Source organism: Protomyctophum parallelum (assembly GCF_964188405.1).
Source record: "Protomyctophum parallelum genome assembly, chromosome: 23".
Taxonomy (NCBI): Eukaryota; Metazoa; Chordata; class Actinopteri; order Myctophiformes; family Myctophidae; genus Protomyctophum; species Protomyctophum parallelum.
The window spans coordinates 20,307,593-20,327,021 of NC_139715.1; the positions used below are offsets into that span (position 1 = coordinate 20,307,593).

Consider the following 19,429-nt stretch of genomic DNA (forward strand, 5'->3'; position numbering starts at 1 on the left):
TGGAAGTGCTCGTTGACTATCACTCAACAGCCCATGCATACCACCCGTTTGGAATTTGCACAGTTGCTTTACTGATGATAATAAGTGCTTCCAAACCCTGACAATAATCATCTGCAAGGAATTTCTTGATAGGAAGTAGCTCATAACATGTCTATGGTGGATTTTTATGAAACAAACACTTTGCAGATAGTAAGATGATAATTCAAGATTTTCTTACAGCTGCAATGTTAGTGAGTTTGACGTTATTTACGTAATACAATTAGATAGGACTTTTCTGTTTGGATGAATGGGCTGTCTATTAGCACCTTGCTGGCAAGATGGCAGCTGTGTGCATAATGGTCAATTGGAATTCAGGACAGGAGCAGGGCTAGATATGCCCCTATCCCGGCCCCCCTGACAGGCTCTCGGGCCCCCCTGATAATATTAGTTAACAACCTGAACGCTAATATACTTTGTTGACCAGGGATCGCATTGTTAAGCTTGTAGATCGGCTGTTTTCTACGATTGTTCACACGCCAGAATAGAGATGCTATATACTGATGCTTTGCGCTAAACATACACATGCGCATAAAGAATTTGCGGTATAGTCAAGAACTGAGTACGAGTGCCTTGTTTTTTTAGTGCAAGCCAGTGCTGAGTATACTGTACGTAATAATTGAGTGAAAAGTGCAACAATTCTTAATTCTACAACAACAGCTGTGAGTGCGGCTTCAGTTCAGGTGGATCACCACCCATCAGGCAAACTAGGCATACTTAATGAACTGATGGGTGTGGCCACATTAAACTTTAATTTTAACACTTTCTGTTCACTTTTTTTGAAAAAATAAAATCTTTCTCCTAGCATAATCATAATACCTGATGATCATGTTTTAGGGGGGGGGGGGGGATCACGGCATTCCATCTTTAAGTAAATCACTTGAGTACTTTTTCCACCATTGCCTGTCACACTATACTGCACTGCCTGACTAAAGGCAGAAAATGCTAATTTGTACATGCGCATGAGGCCAGAAATGTTGTCTGACCAAAAGAGATAAATCCCGGGCTTTAACTCCTGTCCCCTTGCATCTTGTTAAATCACATTCAAGCCAAAATGCTTTACCTTGTTGACTACTTAAGTAGGCGTGAGAGGAAAAAAACTAAAAAGGCACCCAAAAGGCAAACAAAGCAGTGTCACCTGAGGTGACTGTGGTTCAGGGCATGCTTTGTGGTTCTGCAGATCAGTAGAAGTAACAGCAGTGGTGGTCAAAGGTACACAAATATTTTACTTAACCAGAAGTAAGTACCAATACTGCAATGTAGAACTACTCCATTACAAGTAAAAGTCCGGAATTCAAAATGTACTTGAGTAAATGTACAAAAGTATTGGCATCAAAATGTACTTAAAGTACCAAAAGTAAAAACGTATACGCAGTATGCAGAATGTCCCATTACAAGTTTTCAAATGTCAAAAAAATCTTTGAAAACAGCTCACAATGCGCACGCATTGTGAGCTTGTTGAGATTGGTTATTTTCAAATAGTCGAAATGAAGTGGTTCATTGCAAAACTGTCAGGACTGGGGAGGCTCCACTGAGGTTCTCTGCAGCACAGGGCTTCCTCCACGGCTGCTGTCACGCTCTCCCACACTCCTTTATGTCTGATGTGACAGGTGCGGGGGAAAATAACCGAGGAGATGCTAAGTTGCTAACGCTTTCACAACACAGAATGTTTTCACTTTTGTGTTGTCTGTAGACTTGATCTTACACTAAGCTGTACGGAACAAAACTAGGGAGAAACGATTCAAGGCCAGAGCTTAAAGATGATTTCTACCCTGAAACATGATCATCAGGTATTAGTATTATATAATAATTTAAAAAAGTGAGTGTATAAATGTTCGGCCCAGAAGAGGGTCGTCAGGATTCAATTGGTTAGTCTAACTGTAAATGGGATGTACTGTACATGCTCAGAGTTGAGCGAGGAATGTCTGAGGAATGTCCTGTGCACAGATCCACGTCCCGATGGCCCTTAGATATCATGTCCATCTTGTCCCCTATGTCCCACGTCCATTGATATCATGTCCCCTATACGTCCTACGTCCCCATATACCTAGATAATAGATATCCATGTCCATCATGTCCCCTACGTCCTATGTCCCCATATACCTAGATAATAGATATCCATGTCCATCATGTCCCCTACGTCCTATGTCCCCATATACCTAGATAATAGATATCCATGTCCATCATGTCCCCTACGTCCTATGTCCCCATATACCTAGATAATAGATATCCATGTCCATCATGTCCCCTACGTCCTATGTCCCCATATACCTAGATAATAGATATCCATGTCCATCATGTCCCCTACGTCCTATGTCCCCATATACCTAGATAATAGATATCCATGTCCATCATGTCCCCTACGTCCTATGTCCCCATATACCTAGATAATAGATATCCATGTCCATCATGTCCCCTACGTCCTACGTCCTCACACAGTATACCTAGATATCCATGTCCCTTATGTGTCCCTAGATATGCATATCCCTCCTTTCCCCGTGTTCCTACAGCATGATCTAGTATGAGAGTGACGACACTCGCGTTGACTCCCATTGTAACAATGGAATGTGGAAGTGCTCATTCCATCTCAATGGAATAGTTCCGATGTTTGGAACTATCTATAGCACCCCGATTTGTGGCGAGATCAAAGCGTGTCGCGACTCTCTTCTTCTACGGCTCTGGTTCCTATACGTCCCCATGGCATCACGTCACCCACGTCCCCTACATGTCCCCATGTCACTATACATCACCATGTCTCATGCCTCATTGACAATGTTGGAAGCAGATCAAGCGCTGCGGTGATTGAAGGTTCCCCATTCACACTGATCACACAGACTGATCAAATCAAACTGCAGGGTCTGCTTCCTGGCTAACTCAATTTGCTCTTAAACGCTTCCCTTCTCACACTGAACACGCACACGCTTGCGCAGGCACACATGCACTCACACGCGTGCAAACACACACACGCGCGTGCACTGCAAACGCGCGCGCACACACACACACACACACACACACACACACACACACACACACACACACACAGAGAAGCTAGATGAGATCGGGGCACTACCCATTGAGCTCTAATGAAAGCGGTTACCTTGGCAACTGCCTGCACACATTTTCAGGAGGACCCAGATTTCCTGTCGGTGACCGGTCTGGGATGCTTTTATTTTGGTGTCCTTTTGATAACAGCATCCCTATAGTAGGCCTGTCACAATTATTGCATAATCGCCTAAATCGCAATGTTTGGAGACAACCGCATTTCTTATTTTTTTCTTTTTGTACAATCGGCATAATTGTTTATAGAGGGAATTGATCTAGCTCAGAAAGCATCGCAAAATGTTTGAAATTTTACTTTTTTTACGAGATAATAAATTATATTAAAAATTAGATATGTTTTGTAGGAATGGTTAACTGAATATTGAACGCCCCTAACACCACCTCTTTGGAAACCTCCTTGCACCACCCCTATGTAAAATGACAAACAGTATATGTGACCTCTTTGGAAACTCCCTTGCACCACCCCTATGTGAAATGACAAATATACATTTTTTGTGTTTTTCGTTTTCATGTCATATGAAAGCATGGAATCATAGCTTCAAATTGACATATTGGTTGTTCAGTTTGACCCACCAGTTTTGGAGATATGGCTTATAGAGTGATGCCTTACAGAAAACAGGCTTGAAACAGGCTTGAAAGGTTCACTTCTGTGGTCTCTAACATTGCACCTAGCTACATGTTTAAGCATTTATTTCATATTTACATGTCGATTTCAGCTCTGACATTTATTTGAGACATGCTCTAGTGTGAAGAGTCTGCCTGTGCTATTAATTCATTATGGATTAAAAATAATAATAATTTCAATTTTTTCTCCTCTGGTGAAAAGCCTATGTAAAATGACAAAACAATTCTGAAGCCACAGTATCCTAACGGCACAGCTGCCAAATTCCAGACTCTGCATTTTGCACAAGGCTTGGAATTTGGCACACAGTTTTGGTGCAGTTTTGGTACATTAGCAACTCAAAGGATCCCCACAATGCTCTAATAGGGCTGCTTACATCACAGCCTGTGTGGAATGATGAAGGGAGTGTTGTGAGTGGTGGTGAATACTGTACGTTGTGCAAAAGGCAAACAGGGTTTTTTCTACGGAATGACTTGGTTGCCGCTAATTGTTTGTCAAGTGACAAGTGGCTGGGGAATGGTTGTTAATTGTCCTAGTTATGCATCCATACTCTTTTTCAGTGGTGGAAAAAGTACTCAAATATTTTACTTAATTAAAAGTCCGGAATAACATTTACAAGTACAAAAGTACTGGTATCAAAATGTATTTAAGTGTACTATTAGTGTATTTTAGTACTATTTCACAAGTTTAAAAAAAAAGGCAGATCTACAAGATCACAATGCGACGCATTGTGAGCTTGCAGATTGGCTATTTTCAAATAGCCGATGTATAGCGTTGAAGTGGTAACTGTCTATTTTGTAATAATCAAAATCCACAAAGTAACTAGTAACTACAGTTTTCAAATAAAAGTAGTGGAGTAAAAGTACAATATTTGCCTCTGTGATGTAGTGTGTAAGTAAAAGTATTGGAAATGCTCAAGTAAAGTACAAATACAAATACCTCAAACTTTCATGTACGCTATTTTTCTGTTTTTTTGTGAATGGATGCTTCATTTTACTTCATTGTACTTCATTTTACTTCGTTGTACAAGAGTGACATGCAAAAAATCCAACAATATCAAAAATGGCCGCGTGTTGTTGTGAGCTGTCAGCGACTATTTTTGCCATTTATTACTTTTGAGTGTGATAATGACCATGTTTAAAAGGCGTGAATCTCGTTTGTGTCCGAGCATAGGCATGGTATCGCCCCGCCTGCCTGTGATTGGTCTACTGACACTGCCCGTCTTGACTGTCCTCCGAGACGCGAGGGCCGTGGTGAGATTGAGAAATAAATAATAGGCTACAAGAGAATGACGGCTTGGCACGCGCAACAGAATGCAGCCTTGTACCTAACTTGTAAGTTTTATTTTTGTAGAAGAGGCAAACTAATATTGTTGATGCCGTTTGCTTTGATTGAATAACACGTATGTTGTTATTGTTGTGATTTGATTTGAGTGTGTTCTAAATAAAGTGTTAGTGTTGATTATCGTGTATTAATCTAATTATAGTAAACTAATCCTATTACACTAAAATGGATAAAGATGAAGGGGAAATATATCTTTTTATAGTACAATAATGTTTCAAGTTTACACAAATTACACAATAATCAACACAAACACACCCAAATCAAATCATATTATGGCATGCATGTTCAATCAATTATTCCATCAAAGCAAACGGCATAAACAATATTAGTTTGCCTCTTCTACAAAAATAAAACTTACAAGTTAGCGTTCTCTTGTATCATTTCCCACTATGGAGTAACCTCGCATCAGACTATCCAGTATATCCACCTCGGAGGACAGTCGGTCAAGACAGGCAGTGTCGGTAGGCCAATCACAGGCAGGCGGGGCGTTACCATGCCTATGCTCGGACACAAACGGAATTCACACGTTTAAAAGAGTCTGTGGGTTTTATACTGTATATAAAAGACAGCACTCCAAAATCCTGTGGAAAAGTGACGCATGTGCACTAATAATATAAAGTGGGGCACTGGGGCCCTGGGTGAAACACAGGAATCGGTTAGTCTAGACACCAAATGGCTCACCATTAGGCTTAGCCATCTAATCCAACAATACATAGTGTGTATTAGTCCCCGTACTCCTTCTGAACAGATGACTCTGTCCTCAGCTATATCTGTAAGAAATAGGGGTTGGGCCATGCATCCAGCAAGCCCAACCCAGTAGTCACTTTGAGTGGCACCACACAAAGCCAAGGGTGACCATGTACTGTATGTGTTGTCGGGCATTACTATTACTAACCCTACCCCAAACCCCAAACCTAACCCTAAGCGCAAGCACGACGCAACGCATGTCGGACCAAAGCAAACTTTACTTACTTTATCCGCAAAAGAAAAAGTTGTTTGGGGTGGACACAAAAATGATGGCGTGAGCAGGATTCAAACCCAGGAGGTATGGATTGAAAGTCTATTGTCTAACAAGCCATGTTACGAGCTGGCTGCTGGAATGCTTTTCCATAGTCTACTAAAGCAATAAGCCACAAGAGGTGTCAGGTTACCGGGTATTTTATAATGTCTGAGAGGTGTAGTGCCATTATAAAATACACGTTAAGCTGAGACCGCGCATGGCTTTTTCTGTTTGTGTTTGTTTGTTTGTGGCGTTTTTCTAAAACGGTTACAAACATTTTGCAATATTATAATAACCTCATCAAAATATTAAATTCACAAAAGTAGCTACGCTTTGCGCCCACCAGAGCGAGCCACACTGTTTTCACTCGGCCAGTCTCTGTGACGGGGGAATATGAGGCGCTTGCTGGCCGCCAGGAGCCACACATTCACGCTTAGACGCCCGCACGGCCAGGGTGTGTAAGGCAATCAAGTGCTCCCCTTCCCGAGTTCAGCTACAACGCTGCGGGATCAGCTGGGAATGACATAGTGATTCAAGGTGTGGATTATCGTGAGATTTACAACCAATCAGAATCAAGTATTGGGACTAACCGTTTTAGAATAGATAACACGCCCAACTCATGGCTAAAACGTGGCAATGTAGATCGGTAGTTGAACTATTCAAGAATGTTTTTCAAAATAGTAAAAATAAAAAGGTAAAGAAGTCTAGGGATAAATTAGCATGGACGTAAATAGAGCCCTTGATGTCAGTGCGCTCCAAGGACTATTAAAAGAGCACAGGAAGAGAAGACCGTACGGTGGACTCCATGTTGCTCCCTGGAAGGAAAGAAACATGCACAATGGGCTATATGCAGCCAACACTTCCGCATTCAGCTTCCTTGGTCTCAATTGCGCATGTTTCTTTCCTTCCAGGGAGCAACATGGAGTCCACCGTACGGTCTTTGCTTCCTAACCTTATTTAATTAACCTTGGTGCATTCTAGGAACCACTGTGTGAGCTGTCCATGGTGCTGACAGTTACCTCCAACTATGTGAGCTGTCCGTGGTTCTGATGTTCACAATGCAGTATATAGCCTTGTGTCTGTTGAGACTTGAGTGAGTGAGCATGTGGGAGAAGTACTCGGATATTTACAGATACATACCACACTATAAAGAAATACTCAAATAAAAGTCCTGCATTCAAAATGTTGCTTTTAGAAAAGTAGCCGATCTTCAAGTTCACAACCCGTTCTGAGCTTGTAGATTTCCTATTTACGAATATTATATGTATAAAATAGGGCTTAATGTATGTTTTGCAATAATAATCTATCTAAAAGTAACGTGTAACTAAAGTTTTCAAAAATATTGGTATGGAATAAAATGTACAATATTTAAACAATTTAAAATACTCAAATAGGCCTATCAAAAAAAAAGAAAAAGAAAAGTGCTTAAGTAGCCTACTGTACTTGAGTAATACTTAGTTACTTTCCCCCACAGGCTCTAAGTAAGGTCTAGCTGTCTGTCAGAGGCAGCCTATTCTTTAATACTTAGTTACTTTCCCCCACAGGCTCTAAGTAAGGTCTAGCTGTCTGTCAGAGGCAGCCTATTCTTTAATACTTAGTTACTTTCCCCCACAGGCTCTAAGTAAGGTCTAGCTGTCTGTCAGAGGCAGCCTATTCTTTCGGAGTGGATGTGGGAATGTGTTAAGACCCTGACAGATTAAAGTGTGGATGTGGTAACGTGTTAAGGCCCTGACAGAAGAAAGCGTGACTGACGCGAGTGTCACTGACTCACTCACATCAATGGTGCGTCATATCCGTCAGGGCCACCAAAGTCCTCTCCTTGCTGTGGTGGCAGTGATGAGAGCACCGTTTCTCAACCAGTGGCCCACTATGTTAAAGTGGTTAAAATGACAGGTTAAAATGACAGTTTTCTGAAAAAGCTAAGTTTCTATGTCAGTCGTTCTTCGATTAAAAAAAAATAGCAGACCTACAAGCTTGTAGCGGGCCACTCGGTGGCGCGCTATGAGCTTGTAGATCTGCTATTTTAAATAGCTAAAGCATAACGTAATGCTAACACCAAAAGGGGTTCCCGCCTAAAATGGGTTAAAGTGGTTAAACTGATTGTGATGCTATATAAACAAAATTCACTGGGGACTCCTGGAACCCACCTCAAGGAACCCCCTGTGGGTAAACCAGTGTACGTCTTTCCATGCATGGTTTGGTTGCACCATGTGACAATGACATGTGACACCTTCAATCCTGGCAGGTAGTTTTTAGCCTGCATTAGGGAGGGACCATATCTTCCACAGCAATCACGGTATCAGCAAACAATCAACTGTAGCTGGCTACAAAACATGTCACTGGATTAAATGTGGAGTGACTGTTTGTCGTTTGGCTCGCAAGTTACAATTTAGGCATTTTCCAGAGTGGCTTACAATAAGCAAGGTAATAATCACTTGTTGCGAACGCAATGAGCACTAACTATGAGACCCTGTAGATCATGTCTGTCTGTCTGTCTGTCTGTCTGTCCCGCTGTTACACCACCCGCCCGCCACCAGAGGGCGCAGCTGTATCACACAAAACACACACACGCACGCATGTACGCACTCACTCACTCACTCACACACACACACACCTTAACTTAAAAAAACTTAACTTAAAAAAAAAAACTTAACTTAAAATGAAAAAGAAAAAACTTAACTTAAAAAAAAACTTTAAAAACACTTAACTTAAAAAAACTTAACTTAAAAATAAAATCTTAAAAACTTAAAAAAACACAAAAAAAACTTAACTTAAAAAAAACCTTTAAAAACACTTAACTTAAAAAAACTTAACTTAAAAATAAAATCTTTAAAAAACACAAAAAAGAGAACTTTAAAAAGAAAACCTTAAAAAAGTATGTAATTTATTCTAATTGTTGTTATTGCCATTTACGAGCTGCGTTCGCTTCCTGCGTTTGCGCGTTTTACTTGTAGCATGCAGAGATACAGTGTAGTGCCTCAAAGAGACTAGGATCCCATAAACCAGGGCAAGAACCCATCTGTACCAACAATAGACCTACAATAGAGCTACACAACGCATCTCTCCGCTTCTGAACTACATTATGAACAGTGCTGGAAAGTAACAAAATCTATTTACCCAAGTGCTGTACTACACGTTGTACTATGTTACCACAGGGATAACTGGCTTGTGACGGCCAAGCTTTCATAGTGACGTTGCTTTTTGATCCTTCGATGTCGGCTCTTCCCGTCACTGTGAAGCAGAATTCACCAAGCACTGGATTGTTCACCCACTGATAGGGAACATGGCTGGGTTTAGACCGTCATGAGACATAGTTTCACCCTCACTGAACATGTGTTCATTGTTGCAATAGTAATCCCGCTCAGTACGAGAGGAGCTGCAGGTTAATTTGGTGCATTCTATCCTGGATTTGAACCCAGATCATTTTTTCATCCATTTTTTTTACCACTGAGCTAATAGAATATATTCAATCAGTAAATCTATAGTTTCACTGATGAAGTATTGTACACCACTACATTTGGGAAGGCAGTAATTAGAGAGCAGGTTATGCGGTTACATCCATTCAAGTTTGCTTTGAAAGCTTTTTTTTGCTTTATAATCTTTGAAAAAAAAAATCTTATAAACATAACAATGAAGGCGGCTGTGTGGCCAGATGCCAACACAATATAAAGTGCCTGAAGGACATTGGCGCTGGAAATCTTTCTCATTGTAAGGAACTTGCATCCACTTAAGTCGTCAAGAATTTGTCTACCATTATGCAGTCAAAAACAGAACTAGACGATGAAATGACCAAAAGTCTTTTTTTAAAGTGAAATATCCCTTTAACCCTGTATTATATTTGCAGATCTGCTATTTTAATCGTATATTAATCGTATTGTTTATAAGAAAGCTTTCTCCAAGAGTACAATGACAAACCACAGCCCTCTCACGTATTAGAAGGACATTATCAGTCAACAGAAAAAAGTTTAGGTGTTTTTGATTAATCTATCATGGTTAAAATGGAGTTTTAAGTTATAATGGGTTTGTATAGGGAGGGGGCGGAGCAGCTAAAATTTATATCAAATATCTAAATACTGAATCAAGCAACTTAAAAACTGCTCGGGATGTTCACATAAGACTGAGTAGACGATGAAATGACCAAAAGTTTTTTGGTCATTTGTGAAATATGTGAAATATCCCTTCAAGTGAAATATCCCTTTAAGACTAATCGATTTTGCCTAAAATAAATCTAATCCTGTTGTTTGTTGATATAAGAAATAAAGAAAAACACTTGCTTCTTGATTATTTGATTAACCTACATGAGCGAGATCACGTCGGTTATTGGTTCTACATTTTTGAGTGGTGCAACCACTCCTACATCCAGGAATGTCCGTGTGTATCCGTCATCAAGAGCAGCACGAGTGGTGTGCGCATGCGTGAAATTGGAACACGGGGTAATGCTGCGTGCATGCATTTATTAATACCATTTATTAATACTCAGAAACAGAGAGTGGGGTAGTGCTGAGAGAGAGAGGGAGGGAGAGAGAGAGAGAGAGGAATTGCACCACTCGGTTCACACAGGTGTGATTTTGATATATTTTCGGTTAACTGTCCAGCCCTAGTTTCCTACTGAAAGGGTTAGGGTGAAGATACCGCTTTAACTCGGTTGTTTTCAAACATTGTCATGTCAAGGATCCCCCAAACTGATATGTATTAAACCACGTACCCCCATCTGAAAATAGTTTGTGCCAAGGACTCCCATAAGACTCTCAAAAATAGCTACAGTACAAGCTCCCAAGCCTGTAGATCGGCTATTTACCAATATATTTTCATTCGAAATCAGCGGCGTAAAATGTTGTATGAGCTAAAACGAGTTCAAGTGGGTTCAGCCTCCCCAGAAGGAACGGTTCACCTCCTGTGCTAAAAGCGTAAATGGTCTTTAGTGGTACCAACGCAGAGAGCAGACGCTCCGTAAAATGGTCTTAGTGGTACCAACGCTGAGAGCAGACGCTCCGTAAAATGGTCTTAGTGGTACCAACGCAGAGAGCAGACGCTCCGTAAAATGGTCTTAGTGGTACCAACGCAGAGAGCAGACGCTCCGTAAAATGGTCTTAGTGGTACCAACGCAGAGAGCAGACGCTCCGTCACTGTGGGGTGCCGTTACTGACGATCTGCATGTGAGAATGAACGCTACCGTGTCTGTATCAAGCGCTCAATGATGGAAAGTAATGAAGTGCCTTTAATCAAGTACTGTATACAGTTGTGAGGTAGCCTACCTTTACAGCAGTTTAATTTGAGTATTTTCTATACTTTGTAGTATCTCAGAGGCAAGCATTATACTTTTTACTCCACAGTTATGGAGATATGGTCCCTTTATTGTCCCTTTGTCCTCCACAATTATCCCTTTACTACTACTTTGCGATGATGCTACTAGAGGGTTTGGGCCACTACGCGTCCCTCACACATACGTCGCACCCCTGATCCAACCGATATTATGTGTGAGCCATGGTGTCGTGGGCTTTGTCAGAGTACCCGTGGTACCCGTCTGTGTCCCATTTGTGCCCATGTGTGGAGATCTCTGTATCTGTCCGCCTATTCCTTTGCCCTTCGCGTGCCATATACTGTATGGTCGGCCCCATGTGCACATGACCTATATGGGCACATTGGTCGGATCTGTGGCTCTGGACAACTGGATCTCCATATATGCTTCGGTACTTTCACCTTTGACACAAGTAACATCGAATACAGGACCTTTATACTACTCTACATTGTGATATTGCTAAGTTTACTTAAGTAAAAACAAATGGCATACTTTTTACACCACTGGCTGTATCAAGCGCCCCCTGGAGCCTGCCCGCTCTGCGCTGAAGGGACCATTCAACCTCCCTCTTCAAGTGTAATAAGGGAGCAAATGATCTCGTTGCTTTCCTTTGGTTATATAGCTACAGCATGATTGATGCGGCAGTGCCCAGCCCGCTGCGGACCCCCGCCTCGCCTCATCTCTCCGGGGGAGGACCTGCAGGGATGACCTTGAACACTCTGGGTCAGGAGGACCCCCAGGGGGGCTCCCCGCATGATTTCGGAGGTCGCCAGATCCCAGTGAATTGACAATTTAATGACTTTTAAAACCAAAACAACTAACTACCGGTCAAACATTGGCCAAATTGTCAAGAAATATAAGACAGAGGCAAACATTTTGAAAGTAGACGATCTACAAGCTCACACGATCGGCTATTTTCACAATATTTATCTGTGGAACCGAGTCAAATCAAATTGAATGCCTCAACTCCTACAATCCGAGTGCTCATCACTGGTCCTCAGCTGTCCACACCAATGCATCCATGCATCCATCCATCTTCAACCGCTTATCCGTAGTCAGGTCGCAGAGGCAACAGCTCCAACAGAGAGCACCAGACTTCTCTCTCCAGCGCAACATTAGTAACGTCATTCTGATCCTTGGTCTGCCCAGAGGTCTCCATCCAGTGATGCAGCTCCTTGCAACAAAACCGCTTTAGAGACCGCTGCAGCGGTCTGGACTGACCAGTTGCACATTGGTGCCATTTGGGGATAATAGTTGCAAGTAGTTGCAAGGAGTTCCAAGTCGTTGACTGACAACAAATGAATTGGTTGATCCACGATTATTTCACATGATCAATAATGTTAATTAATATGCTATAAAAACAGATTTCCAAACTCTACATTATTCCACGTCAGTGAATCTGCAATGCCAGAAGCCTTATGAGCTGGATTATAACACATCTCTCCGGTCCGCTCATGAGCTAAATAACACATCTCAGGGTTACGGGCTACATTAATATTAGGGATGCACCGAATGGGAAATTCTTTGCTAAAACCGAATACAGAATAATATATGAAACATTTGGCCAAAAACGGAATACTGAATAGCCAAATATGATTAATATTATATATCATGTATTTTATTTACCAGTTTTTGTACCATTGCTGTCATGGCCGTAACTTTGTTGTAGAGCTGCATGATAATGTCAAAAGACATTATTGAACGGGTACTCTTACATCATCACTACAAAACAGTAGGCCTATGTTACGAAAAGTAACCCCGGTTCTTTAGCTATTCAGTTTCGGCTCTATAATCAACCGAACAGAATACCGCCGAATATGCACTAGTAGTTTCAGTGGCCGGATATTCGGTGCATCCCTAATTAATATCTCTCTCCGTTCTTCTCCCCCAATCCTCTTCCCCTCAGATGGCCTACAAACCCTGGCTGTGCGCTCAGTATTTCCCCACCAGCCAGACGTCCTGTCAGAAGAAGGTGCCGTGTCACCAGTACTGCCTGGAGGTCCAGCAGAGCTGCCCTTACATCCTGCCCGACAACGATGACCTGATCCAGGGAGGCAGTCCAAGCTTCATCTGTACGGGTCAGTATGGTGGCGAGAGAGAGAGAGAGGCGGTAGGAGGTGATAATTGTTGTGATATTTGGTTAATTCCGTGATGGTTTAACCCTTGATGAGGTCCGATTTAATTTAACAGTTTTCTGAATGACTCATGTTGCGTGCCACGTATGCATAATTATGGTGCTCAAACTTTTTCTTGTCAAGGACCCCCAAAATTAGGTAATAGGTATTTGGCCGCAAAACTAACCATGTGTTCCCAATGGATTCAATGTATACCGGTAGTTACTTTGCATTGGTTACCCAGAGACAGACTTAACCAATTACACATTGCTCCGTGTTGTGAGCTTGTAGATCAGCTATTTGTGCATTAATTTAATAAAAGAAAAAAAAGGGGGAAAAAACAAAAACAAACAGTTGAAATATGGTGATGCAAGGTTTCTACCCCTGAATGTTTAAAGTGACAAAGCAGCTTATACACAATGACCTCCGTTTGGCTTGTGCTTTCTGATAACTCGTTCTATACTGTACTCTGTACTGTAGTGGTCCTTTTGTTGTGAGGGATGCCTGGGTTTATGCGAGGACACACTCCGAGAACGCTGTGACAGCACTGGATAGATTGTGTCCCATGTCTCATTTCTAATGATGTGGTTTTGTAAACGAATCAACAAAGCAACATCAGTCATACGGCCTGCCCACGGTTTCCTGGCTATGGGAGGCAGATGGGATCACAGTTCTTTCCCCGTCTCTATACACGACTACACCTGCCTTACATTAAATCCGCCATACTACAGAATGAAGACAATATAGCCCATACAGTATACACAGAATGAAAGACAGGACAACCCACACCGTCTAGAACAAGATAACGTTCACGCCTCTAATCCAGTTTGAACCCTATTGTGGGGAGGATCTACTATCTCTAAGCTCACAACGCATTGTTAAGCTTGTAGATCTGCTATGTGCACCAAGTACAGAACCAAGTGGTCATTTCACGTATTTTAAGTATAGAGGTTATAAGTGGTTGAATTAATTAAACTAATAATAATAATAAAGAATATCCCGTTTGCATCCGTTTGTCCAGGCTCATACAGTATACTGTAGTATATCTTGTGAAGAATTTAATTAACGTGTTTTGAGGTCACAGTAGTCACATCGCTCAAATCATTTATTTCAGGGAGACAGTTTTCCACTGCTCATTGTAATACCAGAGGGCTTTATTCTGCACAACTGCACAATGTTACAAGATTTGCAATGGTGGAAAAAGTACATTCTTTACTCAAATAAAAAGTAGCAATACTGCAACGTAGAAGTACTCTGTTATAAGTAGAAGTCTGGAAGTAGAAAGTATGCAGAATATCCAATTCCAAGTTATCAAAAGTATAGCAATCTTTTGAAAATAGCTCTACAAGCAGATAGCAGATCTACAAGCTCACAATGGGAGCTTATAGATCTTTATTTGATTATTTTAATGGGGCTCAAGTGTTCATGTATATTTAGCAAATCCAAATCTACAAAGTAACCAGTAACTAAAGTTTTCAAATGTAAAAGTACAATATTTGGATGATTGGTTCCTAGATGTAGTGGAGTAGAAGTAAAAGTATTGGAAATACTCAAGTAAAGTACAAATACCTCAAGATTCTACTATAGTACAGTACTTAAGTAAATGTACTTGGTTACTTTACACGACTGAAGATATGCTGCACAGAGCTTTGCAAGCCTGATGAAGCTGCACTGTGTTATCCAAGTCAGTGGTTCTCAAACACCCCCATGAGTTACACAGCCGTAAGAGTCCATTTGGAACCCCCCCAAGGAACTGTGAAGTGTGAACCCATTTGAAAATATATGCCAAGGACCCCCATAAGAGAAGATTTTTACGGCTCGAGCAGAGATTCTAAAACCCGTTTAATTTCAAGGACCCCCAGTTTGACATGCATTAGTCTACGGGCCCCCATTGAATGGCATTTCTAACTCTGGGAACCCCAATTTATATTGTAAAATTAATGTTAATTTAACTCCGAGAGGCCACGGTAAACTTTATTGTCCACAAGGGAAATTTGTCTTGGGCTTTCACCCCAGCTACAAACAAAATACATTACAGAGGGAGACACAACATTACACAATTGCACACCTGATGTGGATAATCTAGCCTAGAGTATATAAATGGAACCGTTAGGGTCCATTTGTACTCAGAGTTACAGGTCCATTTGTACTCTCAGAGTTACAGACCCATAAGGGTTAATTTGGTTCCAAACTATCATTTACCTGGGGACCCCCTGGAACTCCCTGAAGGACCCCTGGGGGTCCCCGGACCCTACTCTGGGAACCACTGATCTAAGTAACATAAAAGCAAAGCAAAAGCACCCCTTCTAAAAAAAAAAATACAAAAAAAAAAAAAAAAATACATAACAGAGCAGCTTATTGTTTTTGTGAAGTGGTTAAATGGATGAAGAAAGAGAGGAGCCATTAAGTGGTGAAGTAATGGCTCAGTCTTTATGGGTGGTTGTGTTCCAACAATCTCACTGCACTGACTTTATCAGGGCCAAACGTAATGACATAAATGTCAGCATGCAAGATCTCACAGAAAAAACTTTTGGGGCATTTCTACTTCATGGGGAAGGCCAGAATCGGGACAGAGCGCAGAGTCCGAAACACTCAAACCCATAGCAGCGTCTCTATTCTGAGACTCACACATTGTGCCCCTCAAAAAGGAGCAGACCCAGTTATAGAGCCCTGTGGGGATCCTGGTCAAGGAAGAATAATAGAGTTTGTGGTTAGAATTAACCAGCTTTGGTGGCAACTTGGATTTAATTCTTGGCTCATACTAGACTGGCTGACATGTTTACCTTTTTGCCTTGGTGGTTCTCATGTGGTCAGGGGGCTCCCAGGGGTCCCTGAGGGGGTTCCAGGGGTGGGGGGGTCCCCAGAAAAATGAAGAACTTAAAAATAAAGTGTTTTATGGAATATCATACTTAACCTAGTTAATCTATTTTAAACTATTTAAAGAAATATCCAGATTGATAATAACATACTAGAAAGGGTAACCGTTCCATGTCCCCCATATATGGGGACTAGGTTGGCGGAGGGTGTGTAGAGCCCAGGATCACATTAGATAATTGACACAGGGGTGAAAAATGAGTTACAAAATCGTGGGATAAAAATTATTTAAAAATAAGAAAGGGTAACCGTTACTAAACCGTTACTAAACCGTTACTAAACTGGTGAGTCTAGCAGACTCACCAGTTTCAGTCTCTGAAAATTCTTCCCATCTTTGACAAATATGCATTTTCTATACCAATCAATTCACAAAGTACTCCCAGCTTGTTTTCTAAATGTTTCCAGTTTAATAATGAAATCCACAGTCATTACACCAGTTCAGCAGATGATCTTCATTCCGCTTACTTCAGGACAACATTTGCCAAATTCTCCTTCAAGTTCAGAGGACCTCATTTTTGGAATAAATTACCGTCTCATATCAGAGACTGTACTAGCCTTAGTACTTTCAAGAGACAATTACAGCAGTTCTTATTATCAAGCTTGGGCAACACGTCCTAGTCACCCCTGCCACCCCATTATTAATGTTACTACTAGTATCATTTCTTGTTATTATTATGATTATTACGTATTATTTTCATTATATTTAAATTTAATTATAATTAGTTTAAGCTCACTTGGCAGCCACTCGACAAACGTATTTCATCCCTTTTGATTTTACCTTTGTTTTTTTTAATCTACACATGTGCAAATAAACTAAGGAAGCCGATCTGCAAGCTCATAATGTAGAGCGGCTATTTTAGAACATTTTGAAAAATGAAAATTATATATATGTAATACATAAAAATAAAATAATTTAAACACATTTTAAACACAAATTTCCTTTTATTTGGCCCTGGCACAAAATCCGTCCGGCCAAAAACGATTTGGAGGTCCCTTCCTTGACATGAAAATGTCTGAGAACCACACCATTCTCAAACTGTACCTTAGGTTACAGTTAAAGTCCTACTATTTTGAACATACAGTACATTGCTGTATGCGAAATTTGTTATCCGCATTTAACCCATCTCTTGGTGTGGTGAGCCGCAGCCATGCCGTGCTTGGGAATCATTTATAGTTGATCTAACCCTTGATGCTGAGTGCCAAGCAGGGAGGCATTTTGTTCCATTTTTACAGTCTTTGGTATGACCCGGCCGGGAATCGATCCCTCGACTTCCCAGTTTCAGGGCAGACACTCTAGCCACAAGGCCACTGAACCGAACCTTTATTCCTGTTCTTCTAACCAGGGCTCTTGGGGGACCGGCAGCCGGAGAGCGAGGCGGAGTGCTGCGATGTCAGATGGGAAGCCGCCAGAGTTGACCACCAGCCTTCAGGCGGGACGCTAAAAAGGACTCCTCCTCCTCCTGCTGCCCCGTGCCAACCCCAGGGGGGGGCCACGGGGGTCACCTCCGCCGCCGCGGCCACGCCCCGACTATGTGGCGGGCGACTGAAGATCTGCCTGCTCGCCCTCGTCCTCCTACACACTGTCATCGTCATACACACGACGGCCTCCCATAATTCCACGGGGGTGGCGGGGGATTCGCCTTCGCCGGGCCCCCTCGCCATTTTCGCGCCGGAGGAGACTGCCGCCTCTAGCGAAGAGTAAACCTCGGGGTGGGATGGGGGTGGGTTAGTGGGGGTTTGGGGGTCAAATCAAAGATTTTACAATGCTTGTAAAGAATGATGTCTTTTCAAGAGGAATAATGTTTCCTTATATGGCTGTTACAGTGTCGCATGGCTGCCAGGGACACACACGCGTCTGGCGGCGAGACATTCTGGACACGCCTCCTCCGCAATCTGCCGCCAATGAAACCATCCATCCACAGGAAGTGGGAGGGATATATATAGTATCCAAGAAGCTATAAGGATGCTGGGATTGGACATTGGACCAAAAAAAACAAGATTTCTGACGCCCGGATTTATAGTTTGTATAGCGCAGCGGAGTCGCACGCCTGGCTGTAAGTAACCAATGTACAAGCTTGCGGATGTGACACGTTTTGAGCTTGTAGAGCTGCTATTTCCGGGGGCGCGACTCCGCCGCACGACCAAGTATAGGTCGGGCTTTAGGAATCACACTCCCCCCCCCCCCCCATCCCCTCAGAAGCACTGACCTCTCGCCACTTGAAACCCACCCATCGTTTCTATTTCACCCATAATGTTGTATACATCACACCGTCTCCCACTCTCTCTCTCTCCCACCCTCTCTCCTGTTGGGGAATAAGTATGCATCGAGTGTAAGGCACTGATTCTCAAAATGGGGTCTGGGGGGTCCTCCACAAGGGTTTCAGGGAGTCGGCAATTAAACAAGTTAGTGAGCCAAATGTATCCTTAAGTGTTTGTAACTCTGAGAGTGCACCAATGGAACCAAATGGACCCTTACGGTTCCATTTGTAGTTAAAAGTATCATTGCAGTTGAAGATTGTGGTTCCAGAGATAAGAAAGGTAGGAAATTGGGGGGGGGGGGGGGGGGGGGGGGGGGGGGGTGATAATTGTTCTTGCTTGAAGGCCTATCTCGATTAGCCAGAATTTACCCATGATCCTGTTTCCCTAGACATTTATTTTTAAAGAAAACCCTAAAAAGAACGATGTGATTCTTCTGTGGTCTAGTGTTCAATGACCCATTCTAGGTTTAATTTCAGTCCATATATATATAGGTTAGGTCGTGTTTGGACCTAAAGTGCTTCAAGCTAGTGGTGACAGAGAAAGAAACTCCTCGTAAATCTTTGGTCTAAACTAGGCAAGAGGGACGGGACCAGACACACCCTCTGAGTGCACGTGTTGAGTGTGACCAAGTGCACATGTTGTGGGTCTGCTACAGAGTCCTGAGAGGCTTGATTTAACTCGTACAATAAGCTATATGCACAGCAGCAATTTGGGAAATAACTTCCATACTTCCTTCAGTAGGGAAGATGTGTTACCGATGATACTAATTAAGGCTCTGTTCCATTCTGGCCAAACAGACTCACAGTGTTGCTATTGTGTGT

General features: G+C 42.1%; 1 protein-coding gene across 1 annotated transcript in view; it reads left to right on the top strand.

Annotated features, from left to right (window-relative positions):
* LOC310853941 (NALCN channel auxiliary factor 1-like) overlaps window positions 1–18,051 on the top strand; it is a gene marked incomplete at its 3' end in the record, with an annotated part of 49,745 nt that extends 31,694 nt beyond the window's left edge. The window contains exons 2-3 of the mRNA XM_083758415.1: window positions 13,268–13,439; window positions 17,693–18,051. Of these exons, the coding sequence (XP_083614541.1) occupies window positions 13,268–13,439; window positions 17,693–18,051 (531 nt within the window). The remainder of the gene's footprint in view (window positions 1–13,267; window positions 13,440–17,692) is intronic.
* Between the last annotated feature and the right edge of the window lie 1,378 nt (window positions 18,052–19,429).